This window comes from Entelurus aequoreus, linkage group LG06, assembly GCF_033978785.1.
Source record: "Entelurus aequoreus isolate RoL-2023_Sb linkage group LG06, RoL_Eaeq_v1.1, whole genome shotgun sequence".
NCBI lineage: Eukaryota > Metazoa > Chordata > Actinopteri > Syngnathiformes > Syngnathidae > Entelurus > Entelurus aequoreus.
In genome coordinates this window covers 75,255,192-75,280,402 of record NC_084736.1, presented here as the reverse complement: position 1 = coordinate 75,280,402, position 25,211 = coordinate 75,255,192, and the positions used below count along the sequence as shown (strand labels likewise).

The window sequence follows — 25,211 nt, the reverse complement described above, 5'->3', positions numbered from 1 at the left end:
TGTATACTAATAAAGCACACACATACATATGTTCTTAGTACATCTGGTACATACATACTTAAAGAGCACACCTGTATATTTGTCCAAAACAAATGTATTCACATAACACACCTGTTTATTTGTTTATAATACATCTGTATATATCACGTATGTATACCATGTATAATTATTCCCACCTGTTCAGTTGAGTTGACTGTGTTTGTATTTTAATTTACTGCATATGTATATCACACACCTGCTGCTCTTGCATTTCTTATTAGATGCTAAACCACATTTTGTAATCCTGTATTTATACATGTATAATGACAATAATGTTGAATCTAATATAAGAATTATCTGTCCGATATTTATTGTGCACCCCTACTAAATTATAACTGGTAAACTGGCTTTCACTTGTATATGATTTTTCTACTTTGATGGCGTTAAGCACATTGACAAAGATAAATACAAGATATTTCGAACCCACAGCCATCAGGTTTGGACCACTCCACAACCTGAGCCATGGGGCCCCAGCAGAAATTGGTGTGCAAGGTGAAGTCAGTTATACTTCTGTGGTGGAAAAGGTTATCACTCACCTTCCCTTCGTCTGAAGTTTTTCTTGTCCTGGATGGCATCAGTCAGTGTAGCCATGATCTCCTGCTGTTTGAGAGCCAGGATCCCGAGCCCTTTGACAAGGCCAGCCAGCCCGTAGGCTGCCCCCTTCCTCTCAGCATACTTGTCACTCTCCAGCAGCAGCTGCAGCAGGTTTCTTACAATTCCTGCAGCATCCTCTTTGATGGCAGGCACTAAAGGAGGTAAACAGCTGGCCACAGATTCCTGGACCTACATGAAGAAAGTGAAAAATAAAGCTCACCACGAGTTGAATACTATGTTTCATACTAGAAATGAGAAGCTGGGGAATATTGATCAATTGATTGTCCTATTATTTTCCTTACAAACTGAGCTTGTCTTCCTTTTTACTACAAGTAGGAATGTCAATAATGCAAATAAAGCTCACAGACCCCTCAAAAACCTAAACAAATCATGTGTCTGCAGGGTTAAAGTTGATGGCAGAAGAACTGCTATTTCCAACATCAGATACAGTGAATCGCCTTTTAAGTCAATCCCATTGATGTCGACAACCCGTCTATTGTATGTCGACCAACTCAACAAGTCTTGGTCCACTGTGTTTTTATCACTAAATACTTTGAAGTCAACAGAACATTCAAGACACAAAAATGGTATTTCTTTGACAAAAATGTGTCACTACAACGTGTGTTGTAGTATTGTTATCGTCATCATTATTGGCAATCAGCGTAAACAAGTCACAAACAATGGCTAGTTTCGGTTTCCATTCCAGTTACGTCGACATTAGTCGGTTAGTTTCACAGTATTACTAAAGAAAGCTACGTCTTCCACAACTAATTATTTTTCTCAGGAAGGAAACTACACATGCATGGTGATTAATGACTATCATGTATCCTACAAGGCAGATTTCAAAAGATTTTAACTGTCTTTTGACTACATGCAAGTAGTTAGTAATTAAATGTAATTCTGAGATCAACAGTAAAACTATACTAGTAGAGATGTCCGATAATATCGGACTGCCGATATTATCGGCTGATAAATGCTTTAAAATGTAATATCGGAAATTATCGGTATCGGTTTCAAAAAGTAAAATTTATGACTTTTTAAAACGCCGCAGTTCGGAGTGGTACACGGACGTAGGGAGAAGTACAGAGCAGTTGCGTCTCCCAGTCATACTTGGCAACCCTCCCGATTTTCCCGGGAGACTCCCGAATTTCAGTGCCCCTCCCGAAAATCTCCCGGGGCAACCATTCTCCCGAATTTCCACCCAGACAACAATATTGGGGACGTGCCTTTAAGGCACTGCCTGTGCGTGCCGGCCCAATCACATAGTATCAACGGCTTTTCACACACACAAGTGAATGCAAGGCATACTTGGTCAACAGCCATACAGGTCACACTGAGGGTGGCCGTATAAACAACTTTAACACTGTTACAAATATGCGCCACACTGTGAACCCACACCAAACAAGAATGACAAACACATTTCGGGAGAACATCCGCACCGTAACACAACATAAACACAACAGAATAAATACCCAGAACCCCTTGCAGCACTAACTCTTCCGCGACGCCCCCCGCAACCCCCTACCCCCCCACCTCAACCCCGCCCCCCATGTTAAAAAAAAAAAAAGCATGGCAGTGCCATGTTGGCATTTTTTTCCATAACTTGAGTTGATTTATTTTGGAAAACCTTGTTACATTGTTTAATGCATCCAGCGGGGCACCACAACAAAATTAGGCATAATAATGTGTTAATTCCACGACTGTATATATCGGTATCGGTTGATATCGGAATCGGTAATTAAGAGTTGGACAATATTGGAATATGGGATATCGGTAAGAAAGCCATTATCGGACATCTCTATATACTAGACATCATTTTTAAATCAAATGGATCAATTGGAAGCAGTGTTTCCCATAAACTGCCAAGATACCTGTGGCGGTGGGGGCGTGGCTATGGGCGTGGTCACCATGACATCATTGAGTAATTTGCATAATTTACTACAATGATTTGATTTTCTCTTAAAAGGCTCAAAAAATGTATACTTACTAATTAATAATAACAGTTTTGTTTTAAACGTCCATCCATCCATCCATCCATCCATCCATTTTACAATATAATTACAACACTTTATGTACATATTTATATACAGATTTGAACAATAAGTTATTCACTGAAATATATTTATTAATTGTGGTTCTTACAAAAAATATATCTTATAAAATATAAACGCTAAAATGTCTCAAAGCTCTGCCCCTTTAATTAGTGCATACTAAATAATTTAACTTTAGCCTACTACTACAACCATATTATTTACCAGCAACATAAAGTGAAACAGAGGCAGAGGTGTCCTGCCACAGTCAGTAACAAATAAACAGAAAACAGTAGTGGTGGTAGATAGACACAGAGCTTCATCAAACATCTGATCCACTGAACAAAGAGCTCCAAAAATCTTGAACTTTAGACTGCCATCAGTTTTACTCCCTACACTTAATTAACCATGTGTTTCCTACTGCCTGCAGACTTTGCACCCTTTGTTATATACACATGTTGTGTTCCTAATATAAATACATTTAATAAAGTCAAATACAAATAAGGCAACAAGAGAAGTATCCTACACTTCTCTTTTGTAAAGTAAATCTGAACAGGGCATCTACATCAACTATATGATTTGCCTGAGAAGCTGGAGAGGACGAAAAAAATAAAAATAAAAATAAATCTTTTTATTTTATTTTTTAATTTTTTTATTTGTGGCGGACGTAATTCTTTCGTGGCGGGCCACCACAAATAAATGAATGTGTGGGAAACCCTGGGAAGCTATATGGATCAATTGGAAGCTATACATTCATTAATAACATTGTAGGAAGAAATAATAGGAACATTTAAGTTTCTTACCTGCTGAGATGGTGTGGAAAGGGCAGTGATAAGCTTGGCCACAATGGGTTTAACCTTGGGGTCACTTTTGTCCAGATGTTTGGCCAAGGAGCCCATGAGAACGACAACGCTCTGACGGACAGAGTCATAGCTGGCATCCTGGGGAGCGTTCTTCAGAAACTCTTCAAACACTGGCAGCAGGGTGCTAACATTGTCCTGATGAAAAAAAACACCACATACCACACACAACGTTTGAAATGATAAATGACACATTAAAAAACTACATTGAAATGACTTCCACACCTTTCCATGAGTGTTGAGAGCGGAGAGGGCTGCGTCCAACATGCAGCGGCGCACTTCAGTATGGCGGTCATTCAGGGCATCAGGAACAAAGAAGAGGAAAAGTGGTGCTACCTGAGAGTTGTCCAGGTACTGTGACATCTTGTTCACAGTAAGAGCAATGCCACACCTGAAAGAGAAGCCATTAATGCAAAAACAATCTCAGTACACTATGAAGGAGGGGCTTTAATAATGTACTCTCTTACCTTGCTTCCCATTGGTCAGGGGGAGATTCAGAGATGACTCTACCCAAGGTGTCCAGCACAGGTGGTGGTCTCTTTAAAAGACAAATACATGTGATTTATTTATGAGGGGATCAAAAAGCAGGAATAATCTGTTTTAACACTGGTCAAATGTAGGTGCTCACGTAAAGCTTTTGGTGGTAAAGCTCAGTTAGCTGTCCAAGGACTGGGGCTGACTGGTCTGTATATTGAGAAACCGCACTTGACAGTGCTTCAGCTGCAGCTGAACGAACAGCCTCTTCGTGGTGGGTGATGTCGCTAATCAGAAGAGAGCAGAGCTCTGGGACCAATTCCAGATCAAGAGATTCCCAGAGTCTGAGGAGAAGGTTGGGAGGGAGGGAGGAAAGGAGAACCCAAAAGGTTAGCTTTCCCTTCAGTTTTACCAAATCTGAGCAGTATGGTGCAAAAAAGCTGACATTTTAAAAACACTTTTAAGAGACACACAAAAATACTGAGTGTGCCTTCATAACTACATTGAAATAGATAACAAAGGCATTTGATAGACCTGAAGAATAGAGATTCAAAATTACATACTTTTCAGCAAACATTCGACCCTCTTCTTCCACATCAAACCTAGCAATCCAAAGCCTGCGTAGCAAATTCAGTCCACTTTGCTCTGTGCTGTCTGTCGGCAACGCAAACTCCATCTCCAACAAGCCCTGTGCATCAGGATTGGAGTTAAAAAAAGGGACCATACAGACAAATAAAATTATATTAAGCAGAACACTTAACTCACACATTCCAGATCGGGAATGAATAATGTGAATACTGTAGTTACTTTTTGTTATTGATTATCATCTGTTGAATAATAAATGCAAACCAAGGTAATTAACAGATTGACAACTGGCGCCAGAATCTTACTCAGAATCTAAGTGGAAAAAATAAGACCAGAGTCTAACCCAAACTCAGCAGATAGATACAATGCAACGGGCACATTCTCTATCTCAGCCTACAAGAGCCTGTATGTAAATGTAAATATATACATACACACACACACACACACATATATATATACACACACAGTATGTCTTTATATATTCTAAATAAAACATTTGATTTATTTGCAACTCACCCTGAGAGCAGCATCACGGACAGAGAAGCAAGGTGAAAGGAGAGCATTGAGCAGGACGTCTATCTCTGGCTGCTCTGCCACAGTGCAACCATCTCCTCCTCCAGCACTGGTACACAGTGCCGTTAAGCACTGAGATGCCAGCACCTGCGTGGAAAACGACACATTGTTTACATGCACACAATATCCTGATCGTCTTCATGTTAATCAGCATATTGGTAATAACATCAGGACTAGTGCGCAAACGATGAATTATTGTACAATCAAATTAAACAAAGGGTTGATGTGGATTAATTTCTATTTAATCACAATTAAATATTAATATTTTTATCCAAATTAATCATCAATTCTAACATGTTGAAGTTAAAGGGGAAATGCTTTTTTTTAATATTTTGCCTATCGCTCACAATCATGAGAGACAAGAAAACAAGTCTTTTTATTTTAGGATTTACCGTAATTTCCGGACTATAAGCCGCACCTGACTATAAGCCGCACCAGCTAAATTTAAGGGAAAATACAGATTGCTCCATATATAAGCCGCACCCGACTATAAGCCGCAGGGTTTTGATGTGTAATTAGCGTAGTATATAGGGGTTCCTGCTACCACGGAGGGGATTGTCGGGACAGAGATGACTGTTTGGGAACGCAAAGCGTCCCATTTATTAACAGTAAATCTTTCAATCAAACTTTCACATCTTTGACATGGCGAACAGCATTCGTGCAGAGTACAAATAATACAACGGTGCAAATTAATACAAAGTGCTCGCCTGTACGTTATCAAAATAACCAGCCTACCGGTATATGAAAAGTCAGTCTTTAATCATTGTGTCATCGTCTTCCTCCTGCGTACTAAAACCACCGAAATCCTCTTCGTCGGTGTCGGAGAAGAACAGGCCGTAAATAAGCCGCACCCTTGTATAAGCCGCAGGGACCAGAACGAGGGGAAAAAGTAGCGGCTTATAGTCCGGAAATTACGGTAAATATGATAAAAAACGCTTGGAAAATGCGGCTAATGGGAGTCACCGTTGTAGCCTTCAACGCCCTCTAAAACAACTTCAAAACCCTCCATTAACGTTTTGTATACACGCTGCGAGTCTATATATAATGTAGTAACAGACACATTCAGAACAATATGTAATATGCACAATATTTACCGTATTTTAGTCATTTTAATCTTTACTGGAAATAATTCTTCTGCGCATTTATTTCCGTTTCCAAAGCAGTGCACGTCTGACTTCCAGTGTGTTCCTACTTCCGGATACAAAACACTTGTGTGCAATCTACATTTCTGCCAGTGGGTGCTCGGACGGGCGGTAAATCTGACGCTACTTTTCTGAGCATGCGCGGTTTTTGCTTGGTGGTGAGAAAGAATTTGCCATCATTCCCACGTGGGTGCTCGGCATTGTCGGATCGGCGCCTATGCTTGTGTGTGTTCTAATCATGGCCGACTTGTTAACAAACAAAGACAACTATTTTAGGACAAATGAGGATTCACAACCTTATCTTTTTTAATATGAAATAATAGAGCAGGGGTCACCAACCTTTTTGAAACCAAGAGCTACTTCTTGGGTAATGATTAATGCGAAGGGCTACCAGTTTGATACACACTTAAATAAATTGCCAGAAATAGCCAATTTGCTCAATTTACCTTTAACTCTATGTTATTATTAATAATTAATGATATCTATCTTTGTGGAAACACTGATCATCTTAATTACTTCTCACAATAAATATATATAGAAACAGATAAATATCAATATGCAACACTTTATTTTTATATTTTCTCTAAGTGCACATTTTTCAAATTGAACATTTTCAAATGATCACTTCTAAGACAGTCTTGTGAAATCACAATATCCCATTTTAACTAGCTAGCCACTAACATTTTTTAACAAATCATGAATTACTTTGCACCATGTTTGTACAAATAATAACTCATGTAAAATGCAAAAGTCAACTCTCAAATTTTTAAATAAATCATGTCACACTTTGAACTGGACACCAAATCTGTTATCTGTTTCTTTGTCAGTTAGTGGGAAGCCTGGCATTGCATGCTGTTAACTAGTGTGTTGTACTCTGGTGTGTAACTTGACACTGCAACTCTGAGTGAGTCTTGCAGATGTGCATCAGTGAGGCGTGTTCTGTGTTTGTTCTTGATGAAGTTCATGTCAGAAAAGGCTGATTCACAAAGATAAGTTGAACCAAACAGGCTTGCAACCTTCATAGCTGCTGCGCATACACCACTGTACTTTTCTGTGTCAACAAGGCACCAAAAGTTTGGCGCAGCCTGGTGGGCTTTGAGGTGGAGGTCATGTTGCAGTGTTACAATTTCAATCTCCACCTGTTCAGCATCCAGGCTGAATGTTGCACTTAACTGCTCAGCAATAATGATATGTCCACGTTCATGAAAGGATTACAAATGAACGACACACATGGCTCAAGCTGATCCAGGTCACAAAACCTGTTCTCAAACTCTTGCCCAACTCTGTTTATGACCTGAGAGTACTTTTCTGCAACTTTGTCAAAAGCCTCAGATGCAGAAGCATTGTCTTTCAGCACCATCTGCACGGAGGGAAAGTGCAGCACTTTTTTTCTCTGTAAATGCCAGCTCACTGGTAAGTGCTGCTATTTGAGCTTTTTTTAAGAACATGCCAGCGGGCGACTCACCTGGTCCTTATGGGCTACCTGGTGCCCGCGGGCACCGCGTTGGTGACCCCTGTAATAGAGGATAAACTACTGCTTCTAGAAGCGAGCACGAAGGATGAGTGAGACGTTGGAGCAGATGGAAGGCGATAGAGCGAAGCGGAACTTGAAGCCAAGCTATTTTAACATAAACTGATTACTTACCCAAAATCAACAGGAAACGTACCGACCAGCTGGACCAGACCAACAACTGTCCATTGAGTGAGTCACACTTAAATATCGACCACGATACACGCAGCACGTGTTATGCGTGTCAGTACAACTACAGTACATACGCTCTCTGGCTTGCTGTGTACAAACAAAACATGAAATGTGTGCTAATACTTTACAGATACTGTAATATGATTGTTCATGTTTTTCAGTCAGTACAGGTTATTGTCCTATCGTAGTGTTGTGCGTTACAAACTCAAACACGTTTCATGCTGACGTAGAAGCTAGTTTATCTCTTGTCGTAGTTAGCTTTCACAGCTAATACCGTAGCATGGCAATGTGTTACTACTATAGAAAAAGAGTTCCTCAGTGTGTGTTCGCTCTTACAATAACAATGTTGCTACAAATTGGTTATTATATGGGTTACGGAACGTAAATTAAGTATTGTTAACGGTTTTTGAATGCATTTTTTAAATTGATTTAGAGGTAGAATTGATTGCTCCCAGTAGAGGCCACCAAAAACGAGACGATTTTTATTTTATAGAAAGCAAAAAAAACAAAAAACCTTTTGTCTTCTTGTCTCTCATAATGATTGTGCATTTTGCCTTTAACACAAAACGTGTCTGTTTTTATAAAACAAACATTTATCCAAATTAACGTACAATATGGTGTGATGCAGAATGTGCCCAACACTTTATGTTGGTCGACTGTTCCACTTTGGGCTTTTTGTAGAGGTGTGACGATACACTCATCTCAAGAGACGAGATGATACACAAGATGAGATTTTAACATGAATTCTAAGCAGAGGCACCATGTGGGGTGGGAAATTTAGGACAATTCCAAGGGACCCTGACCTGACTATTAAAAAAAACTTCTGACTTCGTTTTACTCAAAAGACAGCTTTTGAGAAATATCGGCACATTTTAATCTCACAAAATCTTGTCAACCTCCTCGTTTTTTTACTCAAATTTCCCTTTGATAGTGCCAATATTTTGTTTAGTGTCTTCCATATTGACTTGTTTCCGTCTGCAGCATGTCACTACCGAGCCTATTGCCCATTTGCACATGCATGACGCGAACACTACTTGGACAAACTGCGCGGAAATGTTAGCAGCTCGTACTCAAAATACATTTTGTGTTACCTGTACACAATTTGGCAACAATAAGAATGAAGTCAACCAAAGAGTAGTGCAGTTAGTTGACAGTGGAATAATCGTGCATTAATCAAAATTGAGGTACAAAGTTCAAATAATCCTGATTTTTGCTGTAAAAATGTATTAGTACTTAGAGCTGACTTTGACTCAAATCCAGTCGACTCTGAATCAAATAAGAGCAAACGCTATGGCTTCGTCCTTTTATGGACTAAATCATTCCGTCTTCCGTAAGTGCAAACACTTTCTTTGCATTGAGACTGATCAGATTGCTTAGCTTTCCTATAACTTGTCAAGACTAGACAAAAGTAGGATTTAGAAGGCTTACCTGGATTCTTGGTGCGGCAGTAGAAATAAGTCTGATCAACAGCAGCAACATCTTAACACGTGGTAGCAGTTCAGGGCCATTCTGAGAAGATTTAATAACAAACGGCATTCCATAAAAAAGTGATCACGTGTTGAAATCCAGTGTAAAAAGCCATCTGTACCTCATCAACGATAATATCTTCATTTGTGCTGGCCCGAAGTTGACAATGCTCATTGATGATTTGCAAAGATCTAGTCATCAGAGTCTCCTCTGTGCTGCCTGACGAGTCCGTGAGTGTGGAGTTGAGGAGAGGAAAGCAGAAGCAAAAGGCAGGTGCAGACAGTGGGGTCACATCTGCAAGAAAAAGCAATGCATTCAACAATTTAAAAAAAGCAAAGCTAGTGACAAATCCAATACAGTAGAACCCGTTTAAGTAGACGCCACCCGGACTGGCAGGCTCACGTCGACATGAGTGATTGTTGGCATTATGTAAGTATGATCATAACGGTCCTCACCACCAGTCTTGCATTCTCTCTGTGGGACTGTGTGGTTATGCAGCAGCAGTATAGTGCGGGTAACTGCTTTGTCCAGGTCCTCCTGCTCCCAGGCCACATCCAGATCACACAGCGGCTTCAGCAGTCGTAAAGTCACGTGTCCAACAAGCACACCTTCAAAGAAACATGCATCAGAATAGTAGAAACTTGAACCAACCGCCGTGTTTTTGGACACCAATGTGGGTGCAAGTCAGGTACCTAGAGGATGGAGGTGGTGCGGTAGAAGGCCCGCGCCAATGTCCAAGAAGACCTGCTGGATTCGTGGAGCAGCCAGAGGTGAGTGCAACAGAGGCAACAGAACCTGGAGGACTTGAGGTAGCTCCCTGGTAATCTGAGGTGGGCTCTCTTTAAGAGTAGCTTCTAGGAGACCCACCGCCCTTTGCAACTCTACATCAAGCTAGGAAGAATATTGCATTTCAAAAGTCAAACAAGGGGAAAAGGATAAAAAGTTAAATATCGGACACTTTTAGAAAAATTTTTAGTTACCACTTGAAGTCTTGTGCGAATAGATGTCTCTTTCTCACGTTGCGCTTGAATCATTTCCTTTTGTTTGCTGGTGAGCTGTACTTCATCTTTAATACCTTTCTTCTTCTTCATCTCCTGTGACATTATATTTCAATTCAGACCCAGATATTGTATTTACATCGGTAAAAATTATAGTTTTAACTGACCTCCTGTAACTCAAGTTCAATGATCTGATCCTTGTAGGAGTATGTCTTGTTTTCTCTCTTAATATTGACCTTCTTGGTGTTTTCCTTCTGGGCACTGGACAGAGATAAATGAGTAAAATACACTACTTTATGTAAGTTGCAGTTCATGATAGGCTCACACTTTTACCTCTCAGTTATGGTATTGTCATAGAGTTCACCCTCAGGTGTCTGCATGATGGCATACTCCTCCTTGGTGATGTGAATGAGAGCAGGTTGGCTAAGCTCCTTTGCGACGTGACTCATTACGCGAGGCAACAGCTTGTCAGGAGAGAGACCACAAAGGGCACCAACAGCATTTTGCACCACCTAAAGAAAAATGATATTATACATTTATATTATACATCTGGGTACAATGTAATTTGTATATGTATGTCTGGGTCTTTTTTCTTTAACAACATCCATCCATACAATAATGTTCAATTGCGTTGTGCCTCTTCCCCCTTACACAGCTTCAAGTGCAGCCCAAGAGAACAACATAAATTAATATGACTAACACTAGCATAGAAGCTGAAACAACAGTGACTTTAGTTTCACTATCTGCTGCAGCTTACCAGTAATTCTGCCCCGAACGGGGACTTGCAGGCACTCAGAGAACATCTATGAGACTGTATAGGTCCCGAATGGGAGTATCACCATACAAACTATTTTAAATCAGAAAAGGCATTTTTATATATAAATATTTTTAATCAGACTTTTTGTTTATGTGTCTGTAAATTTTCCACTCCTCTGATATAACATGTTCTACAAAAACTTGTCCCTGCTGTTGGAGTGACAAGCACAATAATACCGGTATACTGGGTATAAAAAAAACCTTTGCAGACAGGCACTTAGTGTTATTTTTGTTTGTGGATAAAAAAAAGGCTCCTACTCAATGAGTAAAAGCTAAAATGTTCATTATAAATATTGAGTAAAGACACAAAGATTTGTTTTTAAATATGTGCATGAAGACGTCGGCAACACCCACTGCTCTGTTGTCTTTTGTAGTTTTTACAACAAAATTTAAATCGAAAATCAAGTTTTCTGAGAAAAAAATAGGGATTCTATTTTTGGCCAAAGCCGTGCAGCCCTATGCTGTAGTTTGACAAATATTCTGTATTGTCTACTATCCTTATGTCTCTTGACAAAGTCACAAGTAAATTTGTCAACAATAGTTTCAGTTTAGATTTCAGTTATTTTGACCGGAGGGGCATTCAACGGGTTTCACTGTGATATTATTGTAAGTATAAATGATATGTATGCATTTAAAACTGGGGATTCACCTGGTTGTCGGCGGTGACCTCCAGCAGATGTGGCAGAATAGCGTCAACATTATTTTCTACAAACTCTTCTGCTTTTATGCCCATGGAGGAGAGCAGAACGGGCCACAGTCCACGGCGAGCTTCGACTGAGAAGGATACACAGATTTTAGTCAAGTTATTCAACTGCATCAGCACAAACTAGCAAGATAAGAAACCGCTCAATGTTGTACCTAAGGATGGATGATGAGAAACTAAAATGATGTCCATAGCCAAGTTCTCAGACTGCTTTGGATCACCCCATTGGATGGCACGGGAGCAAATGACATGCAGCGCGTCCGAGAGAACACGTGGGCGAATGTAGCCGCGACCTAGCTCAGTTTGCTCTCCAGACTCTGACATCAAGACATCCTGGGGCAAAACCTGACATGGTACAGTCAAAAGTATTAGACCACTTTTCTAAGGGGAAATAATATTGAAAGTAATCACTTTGTGTTTGTTGATGACAGCTCGGAGTTCTCCCAGAAGGCCGTGGGCCAGGCTAGAGCCGCCGAGGGACAGGAGCAGCTTCTTGACAGTCTGTTTAGCCCTCTTCCTCACAAGCCAGCTCTGAGACAGAAGGACAGCTACTGTAGCACTGTGGTACATCCTGGAAGAGAGTATAGAAATAAAGAGAAAGTTTACTATAGTTTATTCAACACTGACAGGAAAAAGCAATCGCTGACATTACATGGTACCTAAATGAAGACTTTGAAAGGACTACCTTGTTGTTGGCTTACACTGAACTGATGTGTAACCCCTGATTGTCAGTGAAACGTTTATATATAACTCCTGTGAAGAATGCATATACGGTATATATGTTTAAGAGTTATTTATTTTTAATTCATAGTCATGTGTGAAGCAGCTAGTGTTTTCCATTTGTACTGTTTGTATTTCTTATCTTATGTCCGCAAGCAAACTGTGTGTGTTACCTTGAGGGCCTGCACTGTATGAGATGGAATACTCCCTTTTGTCTTATCTGTAGTAGAACAATGAAACCGTGTTCCTTCTCAGACAGGTGGGGGCCTTCTTCGTTTTGCAAGAAGTAGGCTCTTCCGTTCGAGTGTTAGATTAACTCGAGCAGCCGATACGAATGTATTGATTGACTTGACCTCCAAAAGCTTTGGAATAAACTACAAAATATTCCTATTCGGTCCTGGTGATCATTCTTACTCAGCTTATATGTCATCCAAAATAATTTGGGATTAACCAGTAACTTAGATTCCCTTGGAGGAAGAACTGGTCCGACGCAACACTCCTAACTCACTTCTTCATTTAGTAACTTGCCACTAGCATAATTGAACCCAGTTTATATGACAGTATAAGCATGTGCACCACTTGTGTAACTTGTTTACGTTTCGTGCCGGTTGCGCCAAAAATAACATGCCAGCATAACGTCTGTTTATAGCAAGTGAGAAGGACTGAAACACAAGAAGTGGAGGTTTTGCAATGAAATAACTGACGTTTTTAATCACGGTTAATAGTAAAACCAGTTAATCGTTGCATCCCTAGCTGTAGTGCTCTTGGATATTCTTATGTCAACAACAGCAACATGGTCATGTTATATTTTGTTCAGAATTGAAAGTTTAGGGAAGGGTAATTCACTATTCTTAGCTGGACCCTTGACCTCATCTTTATGGGTAGAGATGTAATTGACACCAGCTTCATGTTCTATTAGCTGCTAAAAGAAATTCATGTATTTTGTATAGAAGCAAACACCAGCACACTCACTGAGATTTGTTAAGCCTCTGGGCATGGTCCAGGAAAAGTCTTTCGCAAAGCAGCAGCACAGTCAGCTGAGCTAAAAACAAAACAAAAAAAATACACATTATTTTGCACTTTAAATTCACTCAGGCTATTAATTTGGATGATTGCCCACTTTCGTCATTGGCCTGGGAAAGGAACTTCTCTGTCGTGAAAAGTGGCTTCTTTTTATCCAAGATCAAGTTCCAAAAGTTGGAGAGTTTTGTCTCTGCAGGAACAGAAAGTGTCGACTATCAATAATGTTTTTAACTAGGCCTTGTGAATAAGATACGTGATCATCACCTGTCACTGTTTCAAGCAGAGCCAGTCGGCTCAAAAGAACCGAAGCTGCCACGGCTTCGGCAAGCAGAGCATGCTGGGAGTTTTGTGCTGCAGCTTTCTCCACTGTTTGCAACAGCAGTGGTATGAGATCTAAGGCCTGGGCCAGGGTGTCACCTGAAAAAAGGTAGAAACAGGAGCAATAAGAAAATAAATACATTGTACTTTTTTCTGGCGTTTGTTCTTGGGTAGACGCACCTTTAAATAACCCCAGCATGGACTGGATGTAGGCATGGCGAATAAGGGAGGTTGAAGTTTTGAGGGTAAAAGCCTTCTTTAACCAATCCAGCAGAGCAGCAGGAATCTCCACTGTAAGCCGGCTGCTCCACAGGGAAAGCACCGACACAGCGTGCACCAAGGTGCCCTCGTGAACTAAATTACAAAGGCAAAATGTTTTATATATAAAATTAATATGTCAGTTTTTCTAAATGAATATATAAAATATATGAGTATACTGCCTTAAAAAGCACGTATACTGCCTTAAAAACACGTTAGATCTTAAGAAAAAAATGATTATGGTGAGACTGAAAATCATTGTATTGATGCATGTACTATTAAGCATTTAATCCTAGCACCTAAAATCAATCAGGGTACTGTTCGTCTGTGTAAACTGCCAAGGATAAGTCACCTTCCTGACCCTCTGCCGAACTGAAATTACATTTGAATCATTTTGGGCAGGGGCGCCAAGTAGGGTGGTAGAGTTGGTTCATTTCCAGGGCCCCAGACTGGCAGGTGTTGAGTGTATGTGTGTGAGTGCTGGGCGAGGGTGGTTCAGGGGTACTGATTATAAGCCTTAGAATTCTTGACTGAATTCCTGTTTTTAAAAAAACTACCATAACAAGGTTATGACTGTACCAGATAACATTTTTTTTATTTGGCTGAGTCACAAAGCAATGCAGGTGCACTTGAATAAAATTTAATAATTTTGCATGCAGAGCCTACTAAAGTTTGCCCAGAGTGTGACTGTGAGCGTGAATGGTTGTCTATCTGTGTTGGCCCTGCGATAAGGTGGCAACTTGTCCGGGGTGTAACCTGCCTTCCTTTTTATTGAAGCTATTTTCGTTGTGGTTAAGTTACCAGCCTTTAAAAGTAACTTTTTACACTTTTTGTGAATCTGACATGCAGGGGAAGAAAGGCTAAGGAGTAAAAGAAAGAGAGAATACCTTCTTGCTGCAGATAAGGGATGAACATCAATGCAACAGCAGAACTTAGGGTTTGGTTTGAGGTCCCTGACACAGCATGATGGCTACAGCTGCCAATCCCTAGAGTCAGAAATTATTACATTGGTTATAATCATACTCCTGCACTATATGTGGTTTAACTATAGAATTAAAAACATTTCTAACAACTCGTACCTGACAAAACACTCATCTTTTGGGTGACAACTGTGAGTTTTCCTTCAGATCCTGCAACCATAAACATTGCAATGTAATACATACAAATAAAAAACTGTGGAGTGAAGAGCTGTAATCTGTGATTATTGGTCCCCTATTGTGCAAAATAGGCGTTTAAAATGACATCCCAACGGTAATCACTTGTTTGCACCACTTTTGAAAGAAGACATACTCAAATGGTCTGTTTTGAAAATCTGGGAAAAACATCTGGCTAAATGAGCATGTCCCATGTATAGGACTACAACTTAACAAATAATTATAAAACAGGCTTTGCTACACATTTGAAAATAAATCCTAAATTTCTGCCAAGTACTTGTCAGTGCTCTGTAGGCATACGAAGCTATACGTTACATTATTTAGCTTTTCTTTGCCGAATACGCTAACCAAACATCCCATCGAAATGAGACTCTGATGTTAGCACTGTAACGTTAGTTAACCTTGTTATACTAGTGTTGCTAATGTTTGTTTTCTTTAATATTTTAAATTGCATCTATTACGATTGACAGTTGGTAAGTGATGATGTACGAAGACGACAAAGTGCACAACAGCTCTTGTTCAGTGCCAGAGAGAGGTGGATAAACAACTGATTAATATTAAACCTACAGACATACAAAACGTTATGTTCCCAGTAGGCCTTACACAAATAATTACTTTCCCGTATCCAGGCAAAATAAATTTGGCTTGAAAGGCGAATATTTATTTCACCTCCAAGGATCTTGAAAAGGTGTGTTACAATGTCCTGCACAGCGCCGGCGTCACTGCACTGTTGGGCCAAGTTCTTCAAGGCCTGGATTGCGTCCTCCATTAGCTGGGCATTGTTTGCTTTCAGTTGACCTGAAACAGATCAGGATGCCAAAAACCAATAAGCTTCAAGCTTTGTCATAATAAAAATACACCTGGGTGATTGTAGAATTAATAAAATACCAGCTATACAAAATAATATTCTAAAATGTCGCTTCCTTTAGCGTCTTACTTGCTATGGCCTTTACAATATCCATGGAATACTGACTCAGATCAATAGTCAGTGCAGACAGCAGGCTGGAAACCGCTGGGGAGAGATGAGTGGGGAGACACTTTGTTAGCGCTAATACAGTAAGTGAGTGGTTATCAATGGTGCACATTGGAGTCCAAACATAGTGGTGGACGATACTGGACTGTATCGATATAATACCAACTACATACAGGGGCTAGTACCGCTGATACCGGTACTTTTGACTTTGAATATCATCATCATTTAATAATATCTTTAATTGGCCTCTAGTTAGTTGATTGTAATTACAATAAAACACGGGACAATGAATTTATGAAAATAAAATGTTTTCATTAATTCAATTCAACAATATAAAACTCTGTAAATGTATAAACATAAAGTATGCTCCTTATTTCGTGTTACTAAGCACAATTATTTATGAAAAAATAAGTCTAATAATGTAATGTACTGGTTGTGATATTAATAGTTATACGTCTGTAACTGTAATCTGTATGCAGCCTAAGCCTAATAGAAATACCAATTTTCCTTTAGTGGTTAACTCAAAAGGGCTATTATATTTCACCATAGTCATATTTTAGGTTTGAGGTATACTGTATACCGTATTTTTCGGACTATAAGTCGCAGTTTTTTTTATAGTTTGGCCAGGGGTGCGACTTATATTCAGGAGCCACTTATGTGTGAAATTATTAACACATTACCGTAAAATATCAAATAATATTATTTAGCTCATTCACGTAAAAGACTAGACGTATAATATTTCATGGGATTTAGCGATTAGGAGTGACAGATTGTTTGGTAAACGTATAGCATGTTCTATATGTTATAGTTATTCGAATGACTCTTACCATAATATGTTACGTTAACATACCAGGCACATTCTCAGTTGGTTATTTATGCGTCATATAACGTACACTTATTCAGCCTGTTGTTCACTATTCTTCATTTATTTTAAATTGCTTTTCAAATGTCTATTCTTGGTGTTGGGTTTTATCAAATAAATTTCCCCCGAAAATGCGACTTATACTCCAGTGCGACTTATATATGTTTTTTGCTTCTTATTATGCATTTTCGGCCGGTGCGACTTATACTCCGGAGCGACTTATACTCCGAAAAAATACGGTATATTTAAATGTGGTTCAGGTCTTGTCAGTTTTGGGACACGTTTTTTGGTTTGATTCGGTGTACATTGTTGTTCTTTTTAACAGACCAGAATACATATATACTAGTAAACTACCATGACAATTTATTAGTTATAGATCTTACAAAATAACAATTTAAGATGGTCCCTAAAGCTCTGACCTTTGAATTGGTATAGACAAAAAATATAACTAATATCTTTATAACCACATTATATACCATCAACATCAATTTTGACCAGTATTTTAAGTCAAAGCATAATAATTTTGATTGTACCAATGAGTGCTTGTTAGCACAGTCAGACCAGAAGCAGTCTTACTGTGAAGGTTGCTGTTTTAAGGGCGCTTGACGGATGCCATGTTTGTGAATGGAGACGATTTAAGGCTGTGTAGGGGACAACGGTCCCGGACACATGATTTCCCCAGACCAACATTCCATCTCTTCACAATGACAGCATGTCAACTTCCATAATATACCACGTTTAACATTAAATTTTTGTTTTCTGGATTGCTGTTTTCACCAGATCTTTGAGGAAATTAGAGTACTTTGTTGGACGTATAAACAAGAAACTGCACCAAAAATAATGATTCCACCCTGCGAGTATCAATCTGATACCAATGCTCACCTTGCGATTGATGAAATGTATATTTAGATCGAAACCAAACAGTGTATCTCACCTTGCATGGCATTTTCTGGGCTGCGCAGCATTGTCTTTTGCATGCATGGGAGAAGCAGTTCCTTAAACTCAGAGTGGGAGACATGGCGCAACAGGGAGCCACTTTTGTCCACAATGTGCTGTTGTGTTTTAGTCTTGCTCATTAGGACTGTCTTGATGTACAGGTCCAACATGGCACTCTGGAAAACAGCAGGTTTGCAGTTCAAAACATAATCCTCGGTAAAAAAAATAGTTGGAGCCATTTTACAGAATCAAACAACTCACCTTATGTTTGTCAATTGTTGCTTTGTCTTTCTGAGCTGTGCAGAAGTCTAAACACACACCCAGCATAGCCAGAGTTGCAGGGTTCGGGTCCAGACTCAACAAGGTGCTGATGTATTGATCAACTAAACCAGGATGCTGGGGAACAACACAAAATGCCGCACCGTATATTATTATACAAGTTATGTTGACTAAATTATTACATATTTGTCAATGATTTTCTCAGGCAAAAGTCAAGCAAGCAAAATACTCACTTCCTCACAAAGACGAGTCAGAGTCTTCAGGCTGGACTTCTGAGCGGTGGACTTGGCTCCACCCACCACCTCGGCCACAAGCAGGCTCTGAACCTGCACCTGAGAGAAGATATTGGCAAAAACATCAATGTCACATTCAATACAATGTTCATTCATACACGGAAAAATATTTGAGAGGTTTTTTTTGCGTGAAAGTACTACTACTCAAGTTAATGCTGTAGTTGCACTGACCATTTTATTCCAGGTGGGTCCATCTCTCTTCTCTGGAGAAGAAAAGACAGTGGGGACTAGAAGACAGGTCCACGACAGGCCAATAAAGGAAGCCGAGCCTGTGCTTTTCCTGAAAGTATGGTGGGGATAAAAAAGCGATCATTCAGCCGTACTATAAACACCAAGTGACTTTTTCGTTCTGCTTATTGTTTTGTTGCTGTACACAAGCTACATATAACCAGTGTTAAAGTAACGCGTTAGTGTAACGCCGTTATTTTCTGCGGTAACGAGTAGTCTAACGCGTTATTTTTTATATTCAGTAACCGTTACTACATGATGCGTTACTGCGTTATTTTACGTTATTTTTTATATAGTATCGACTAGAAACTGAGAAGATCTGAGTGTGTTTTATTGGAGAGTTGCAGTGTCGTCCTTCTGAATGTTCCTGTGTCACAAGGAAGAGAAGAGGCGCGCAGCACGCTGTGTGTGTGGGGCGTGTCTGTGTTTACTAACAAGACATCATGGCGGAGCCGAAGCCGAGTTTCTTAACATGGAGATATTCTCACTACTTTCTTTTGTCGAGCACAAAGAAAAGAACATTTTAGTTAAATGTAAGTTGTGTCTTGGATCAAAGATCCCATCTACTGCCCAAAACAGCAATTCAAATCTGCTGAAACAGCTACAAAAGCAACATGCTTCAACGAAGCCAGTAAAGAGAGACACACTTCACCTAAGGATTTTAATGGAGGCACTGCTAGCCAGGACAACATTGATAGAGCCATTGCAGCGTGTGTGCTAGAAGACAATCAGGCTATTTCTACAGTGGAGTCACCCGCTTTCAGGTAGCTAATTAGCATGATAGCGGGCGTCAAACGGCAAATGGCACGAAAACATTTTCCAAGTTCCTGGACACAGTGGACGGTGACTACATAAACATGGAAAGCAAGCTAAAGAAAACACTCCAAACTCTGCCTCTGCTCATCATTCAGCACTGAAGGTACACACACTCTGTCAATTCTCTTATATACTCTTTCATTCTAGACTTCTAGAGTGTTTGATTATCACATCACTCTAAATGTATAGACTATAAAGTTCACAAACATAAAAAGGGATCCTAGTGGGACTGGCCAATCTTTCCTTTTCTCTAAACTAAAACTGGGGAAATGCGTAGAGTGTTCTGGGCTTCACTGAAGACATGATTTTATTTCACAATTCCTTGAGAGAAAAAAACGCCTGGTTAGGCGTGTGTATAGCAGTATGTGTGCTGTATATAATGACATGACATATAATCATGTCATGTGTGCCTTCCTTGGGTGAAGCCAGGTTTACAGCTATGTTGTGACATGTTGTTATTATGCGGTTTGTTACATATGTATGTTATGTTGCAGCTATTTAAAATAGTTTTGTCAATTTGTTCTGGCCCAAAATAAATTGGTCCTTTGAAACATGTCTTTGTCTTTGTGTGTTGTATGTAGACCACATTGCTTAGCAGAGTTCAGTGATGCAAATGCATGTCAAGTTGATCAACAGATTGTATTATTCTCCAGTGCAATAACAGTACTGAAATGAAGGCTAAAAGGGCATTAATGGGAGACTTAAAAAAAATGAAAATAAACTTTTCACAGTAACGCATTTTTGGTGTAAGTAACTGAGTTACTTTTAAAATAAAGTAACTAGTAACTGTAACTAGTTACTGTTTTTCAGTAACTACCGGTAACCCAACACTGCATATAACATGCTAGTTTGGTTGGAAAACATGTATCCTTTTTCAACGAGTAGCTGGTTGATAGCCACACAAAAACAAGCGACAGAATAGGTAACATTTATATTTCAATCAAAACATTTTGTTTTGCTTTTCATGTATTTTCTTACTTTTTTCTCTCTCACAAAAGCAACAAACAGATTGCCGTCCCATAGAAAACACTGTTGCTTGCATTATAATAATAATATATTTTACTTTGATCTACAATGAATTTTAAAATAAGGTTAAGCAGACAATACTGTCTACTGTCCCCCGTTTGTTAGCCCCGTCCCTTGGATATATGTCTGGTTTGCTGTGTGGTGTCAAAACTGCTGCCTCAGCTACATCCAGTCAGGCGCATACCCCGGCTCGCCGTTTTTGTTGACGAGTCCGCCGGTTTGAAGGCAGTGGAGAAGGCTCATCACCAGAATGCCGGGTTGACGCTCCGCCAACTGCGCAATGGCAGAGAGGAGCTCTCGGCGGGAAGCAGCATCCCTTAGAAACACAATTATTAGCTTGTAAAAAAAACAAAAAAAACCGAACCACAAGTTAGCACTTACCGATATCTGTGAGGAGTGAGGCAGAAGAGCTTGCAAAGGCCTTTTATGGCAGGATCTGGTAAATCTAAAAGAAAGTATTCGACAATCATGAGCTGAAGTTTGAACACCACAATCGGAGCATAAAAAAAACAGAAACACTCACCTTTATCCTTTAAACATTGTTTCAGCTCTCCGAAAATCTCCTTGCGTTCCTTCACACTGGCTGTAGTCACTTTTAAAGCAAATTTCTTCAGCGTCTCTGAAACCTGGAAGAAAAAATTAGATTGACTGAAAATGGACCAAAATACCTTAAAGAGACAAGACACAAACAGGAAATTGGAAGTCACAGTGACACAGAGGTACCTAGGATTCCGTACACCCCATATTTTGTATGACTTGTTGTTTAACAAACATTTTCCCCAAAATGTTTCCATGGTTTACGTACAGTTTTGTTATCGCCATGGGGCCAAAGAAAGTTGATAGTCCCAGAATTAAAAAAATAAAAAATAGGGTAAGAAACACTAATGAATTCAAGAAAGAACTTATGTAGGAAAGCGGTGTCCGTGTTGATCTGCACCCGCTCCGCTCATCGCTGTCTTTTATAAAGGTATAAGTGATGTTAAGTGTTCGTTTTTCCATTTAATTCATTATTTATATTGATTTCCCAATGTGTTCAGCTTGTAAAACTATATTGTGTGTTTTTGTTAACATGTCTGGAACAGAGTACCGTATTTTCCGCACTATAAGGCGCACCTAAAAACCTAAAATTTTCTCAAAAGCTGACAGTGCGCCTTATATATGGACCAATATTGAGCCACAACAGGTCTCTCAACTACGGTAAGCAGCCGCCGACTTCATTTTCCCCCGTAGGAGAAGCGTGCGGTGCATCCTGGGATATATGACTGCACGAGGCGTGCCGTTTCATTTCCATTTGGGTGTTTATGTAAAGACCCCAAAATGGCTCCTATTAAGAGACACGCTTACGACGCAGAGTTTAAACTCAAGGCGATCAGTCACGCAGTAGAACACGGGAATAGAGCAGCAGCGAGAGAATTTAACATTGTCACTGAACTGCTAGACAACAGCAGCGACACTGACTCGATAAATGACGACTTAGACGAGACGGAGCCGGGCATGTTGGATGCCGTATTTGCCCAACTGTTTAATTCGGACACTGAAGAAGAAGAATTTGAGGGATTTGTGGATGAGGAATAACTTAAAGGCCTACTGAAATGATTTTTTTTTATTTAAACGGGAATAGCAGATCCATTCTGTGTGTCATACTTGATCATTTCACGATATTGCCATATTTTTGCTGAAAGGATTTAGTAGAGAAAATCGACGATAAAGTTTGCAACTTTTGCTCGCTGATAAAAAAAAGCCTTGCCTGTACCGGAAGTAGCGTGACGTCACAGGAGCTAGTATTCCTCACAATTCCCCGTTGTTTACAATGGAGCGAGAGAGATTCGGAGCGACAAAGCGACGATTACCCCATTAATTTGAGCGAGGATGAAAGATTCGTAGATGAGGAACGTTACAGTGAAGGACTGGAGAGGCAGTGATGGACGTATCTTTTTTCGCTCTGACCGTAACTTAGGTACAAGCTGGCTCATTGGATTCCACACTCTCTCCTTTTTCTATTGTGGATCACGGATTTGTATTTTAAACCACCTCGGATACTATATATCCTCTTGAAAATGAGAGTCGAGAACGCGAAATGGACATTCACAATGACTTTTATCTCCACGACAATACATCGGTGACACACTTAGCTACTGAGCTAACGTGATAGCATCGTTCTCAAATGAAGATAGAAACAAAAGAAATAAACCCCTGACTGGAAGGATAGACAGAAGATCAACAATACTATTAAACCATGTACATGTAACTACACGGTTAAAAATCCTCAGCCTGGTAAGGCTTAACAATGCTGTTGCTAACGACGCTAAGGCTAATTTAGCAACTTAGCAACCGGACCTCACAGAACTATGATAAAAACATTAGCGCTCCACCTACGCCAGCCAGCCCTCATCTTCCCATCAACAGCCGTGCTCACCTGCGTTCCAGCGATCGACGGCGCGACGAAGGACTTCATCCGTGGGTTTGGCGGCAAGCATCGGCTAGGCGTAGTAAGTAGTCCTTGTTGTGTTGCTGTAAGTATTGTACTTAGCCGCTAATACACCGATCGATCCCACCTACAACGTTCTTCTTTGCAGCCTCCATTGTTCATTAAACAAATTGCAAAAGATTCACCAACACAGATGTCCAGAATACTGTGGAATTTTGTCGAAGAAAACAAGAGGTTTCTGTATCGGGTTCGATGGGGTCCAACCACTTCCGTGGATTTTGTGACGTCACGCGCATAAATCATATGCAAAGGAGTTTTTCAACCGGAAGTGTGGCAGGAATTTTAAAATTGCACTTTATAAGTTAACCCGGCCGTATTGGCATGTGTTTCAATGTTAAGATTTCATCATTGATATATAAACTATCAGACTGCGTGGTCGGTAGTAGTGGCTTTCAGTAGGCCTTTAATAAAGTGAGTTTTACATGTTAATTTTTGTGTTGTGTAGGGATGATGCTCGAAACCGGTTTTCCCGGTTGTTCGATAAGAAAAGAACAGAGTCCTCGGACTCGAATCCCTTTTTGAGAACCGGTACCTGTTATCGAGACCACTATAGTAAAGAAAAAGAGTTGGTTCTTTATTCGAATGCCTGGGAACGAATCCCGTCCCGACAAGAAATGCCCCGTGGGACATCACAAGAAATGACGTCACGTAGCTCAGTCATTAGGCGCAGATGGGGAAAGCAGGAAAAAAATGGGCCGGAAAAAGCGCTCCAAGGCATGGCTTCATTTCACCAATAAAACGAGGAAGCGGCAATATGCAATTATTGCCAGGCTTCGCTCTCGTGTGAGGGGGAGTACAACAAGCGTGTCGTGTCTTCGACACGTGTTGAAGCAGCGGCAGAGACGACGAAGAACGCCCCTCTTCTTCTGCCAGCTGCCCAAGTCCTAGCTACAGTGGCGGTGACGCCGGTGAGTAACTAACGTTAACTGTTGCCGGTTAATTTCCATATCTGCTCACTTGTAGTAACGTTACCTCTTATGTCAACCAGGACTGCAGAAATGTTAGCGAGACTAACGTTACCTAAGCATGGTCAGTGGCTAACGGTAACGTTAACGTGAGCCTTTTTGTATGTGTCTGATGACGTTAACGTTATCTTTGTAGCCTACACCACGACAGAGTTTGCAAGTCTGTCTAATAAACTAGTGCTTTCTTTATTTCTTTAGTTTATTTGGAACATGAACAAACTTACAGTATAATACATCACAGCTTCATATCATTTCACTTTACAGGAGTAGGAATTGATTGGTTTGATTGAGACTTGTATTAGTAGGTTGCACAGTGAAATACATATTCCGTACAATTGACCACTAAATGGTAACACCCGAATACGTTTTTCAACTTGTTTAAGTCGGGGTCCACTTAAATTGATTCATGATACAGATATATACTATCATATATACTATCATCATAATACAGTCATCACACAAGATAATCACATTGCATTATTTACATTATTTACAATCAGGGGTGTGGAGGGGGGGGGGGTAGGATATGGACATCAAGTAGTGGACAGAGAGAGAGAGAGAGAGATCAGAAGGCATAAGAAAAAGTATCTGCATTTGATTGTTTACATTTGATTATTAGCAATCCAGGGAGGGTGTTAGTTTAGGGTTGTAGCTGCCTGGAGGTGAACTTTTATTGCGGTTTTGAAGGAGGATAGAGATGCCCTTTCTTTTATACCTGTTGGGAGCGCATTCCACATTGATGTGGCATAGAAAGAGAATGAGTTAAGACCTTTGTTAGTTCGGAATCTGTGTTTAACGTGGTTAGTGGAGCTCCCCCAATAAGTAAAGCTTATTATTATTATTAAAGCTGCACATTATTTGCAGATTATAATTACTGATTTGCAAAAAA

At 40.0% G+C, this 25,211-nt stretch overlaps 1 protein-coding gene across 1 annotated transcript in view; it reads right to left on the bottom strand.

Moving 5' to 3' along the window:
• gcn1 (GCN1 activator of EIF2AK4) overlaps positions 1-25,211 on the bottom strand; it is a 59,955-nt gene that overhangs the window by 34,086 nt on the left and 658 nt on the right. Inside the window, exons 2-33 of the mRNA XM_062051530.1 lie at positions 21,393-21,495; positions 21,251-21,314; positions 21,054-21,185; positions 18,971-19,079; positions 18,740-18,838; positions 18,489-18,623; positions 18,226-18,403; positions 16,394-16,468; positions 16,126-16,254; positions 15,382-15,432; positions 15,190-15,288; positions 14,225-14,398; positions 13,991-14,143; positions 13,824-13,916; positions 13,676-13,745; positions 12,395-12,554; positions 12,139-12,328; positions 11,930-12,054; positions 10,798-10,976; positions 10,632-10,725; positions 10,447-10,560; positions 10,159-10,357; positions 9,922-10,074; positions 9,588-9,760; positions 9,428-9,508; positions 5,099-5,242; positions 4,561-4,685; positions 4,152-4,341; positions 3,991-4,061; positions 3,749-3,914; positions 3,467-3,661; positions 576-822 (exon numbers count right to left, since the gene is read on the bottom strand). Coding sequence (XP_061907514.1) covers positions 576-822; positions 3,467-3,661; positions 3,749-3,914; positions 3,991-4,061; positions 4,152-4,341; positions 4,561-4,685; positions 5,099-5,242; positions 9,428-9,508; positions 9,588-9,760; positions 9,922-10,074; positions 10,159-10,357; positions 10,447-10,560; positions 10,632-10,725; positions 10,798-10,976; positions 11,930-12,054; positions 12,139-12,328; positions 12,395-12,554; positions 13,676-13,745; positions 13,824-13,916; positions 13,991-14,143; positions 14,225-14,398; positions 15,190-15,288; positions 15,382-15,432; positions 16,126-16,254; positions 16,394-16,468; positions 18,226-18,403; positions 18,489-18,623; positions 18,740-18,838; positions 18,971-19,079; positions 21,054-21,185; positions 21,251-21,314; positions 21,393-21,495 — 4,270 coding nt within the window. The remainder of the gene's footprint in view (positions 1-575; positions 823-3,466; positions 3,662-3,748; positions 3,915-3,990; positions 4,062-4,151; positions 4,342-4,560; positions 4,686-5,098; positions 5,243-9,427; positions 9,509-9,587; positions 9,761-9,921; positions 10,075-10,158; positions 10,358-10,446; positions 10,561-10,631; positions 10,726-10,797; positions 10,977-11,929; positions 12,055-12,138; positions 12,329-12,394; positions 12,555-13,675; positions 13,746-13,823; positions 13,917-13,990; positions 14,144-14,224; positions 14,399-15,189; positions 15,289-15,381; positions 15,433-16,125; positions 16,255-16,393; positions 16,469-18,225; positions 18,404-18,488; positions 18,624-18,739; positions 18,839-18,970; positions 19,080-21,053; positions 21,186-21,250; positions 21,315-21,392; positions 21,496-25,211) is intronic.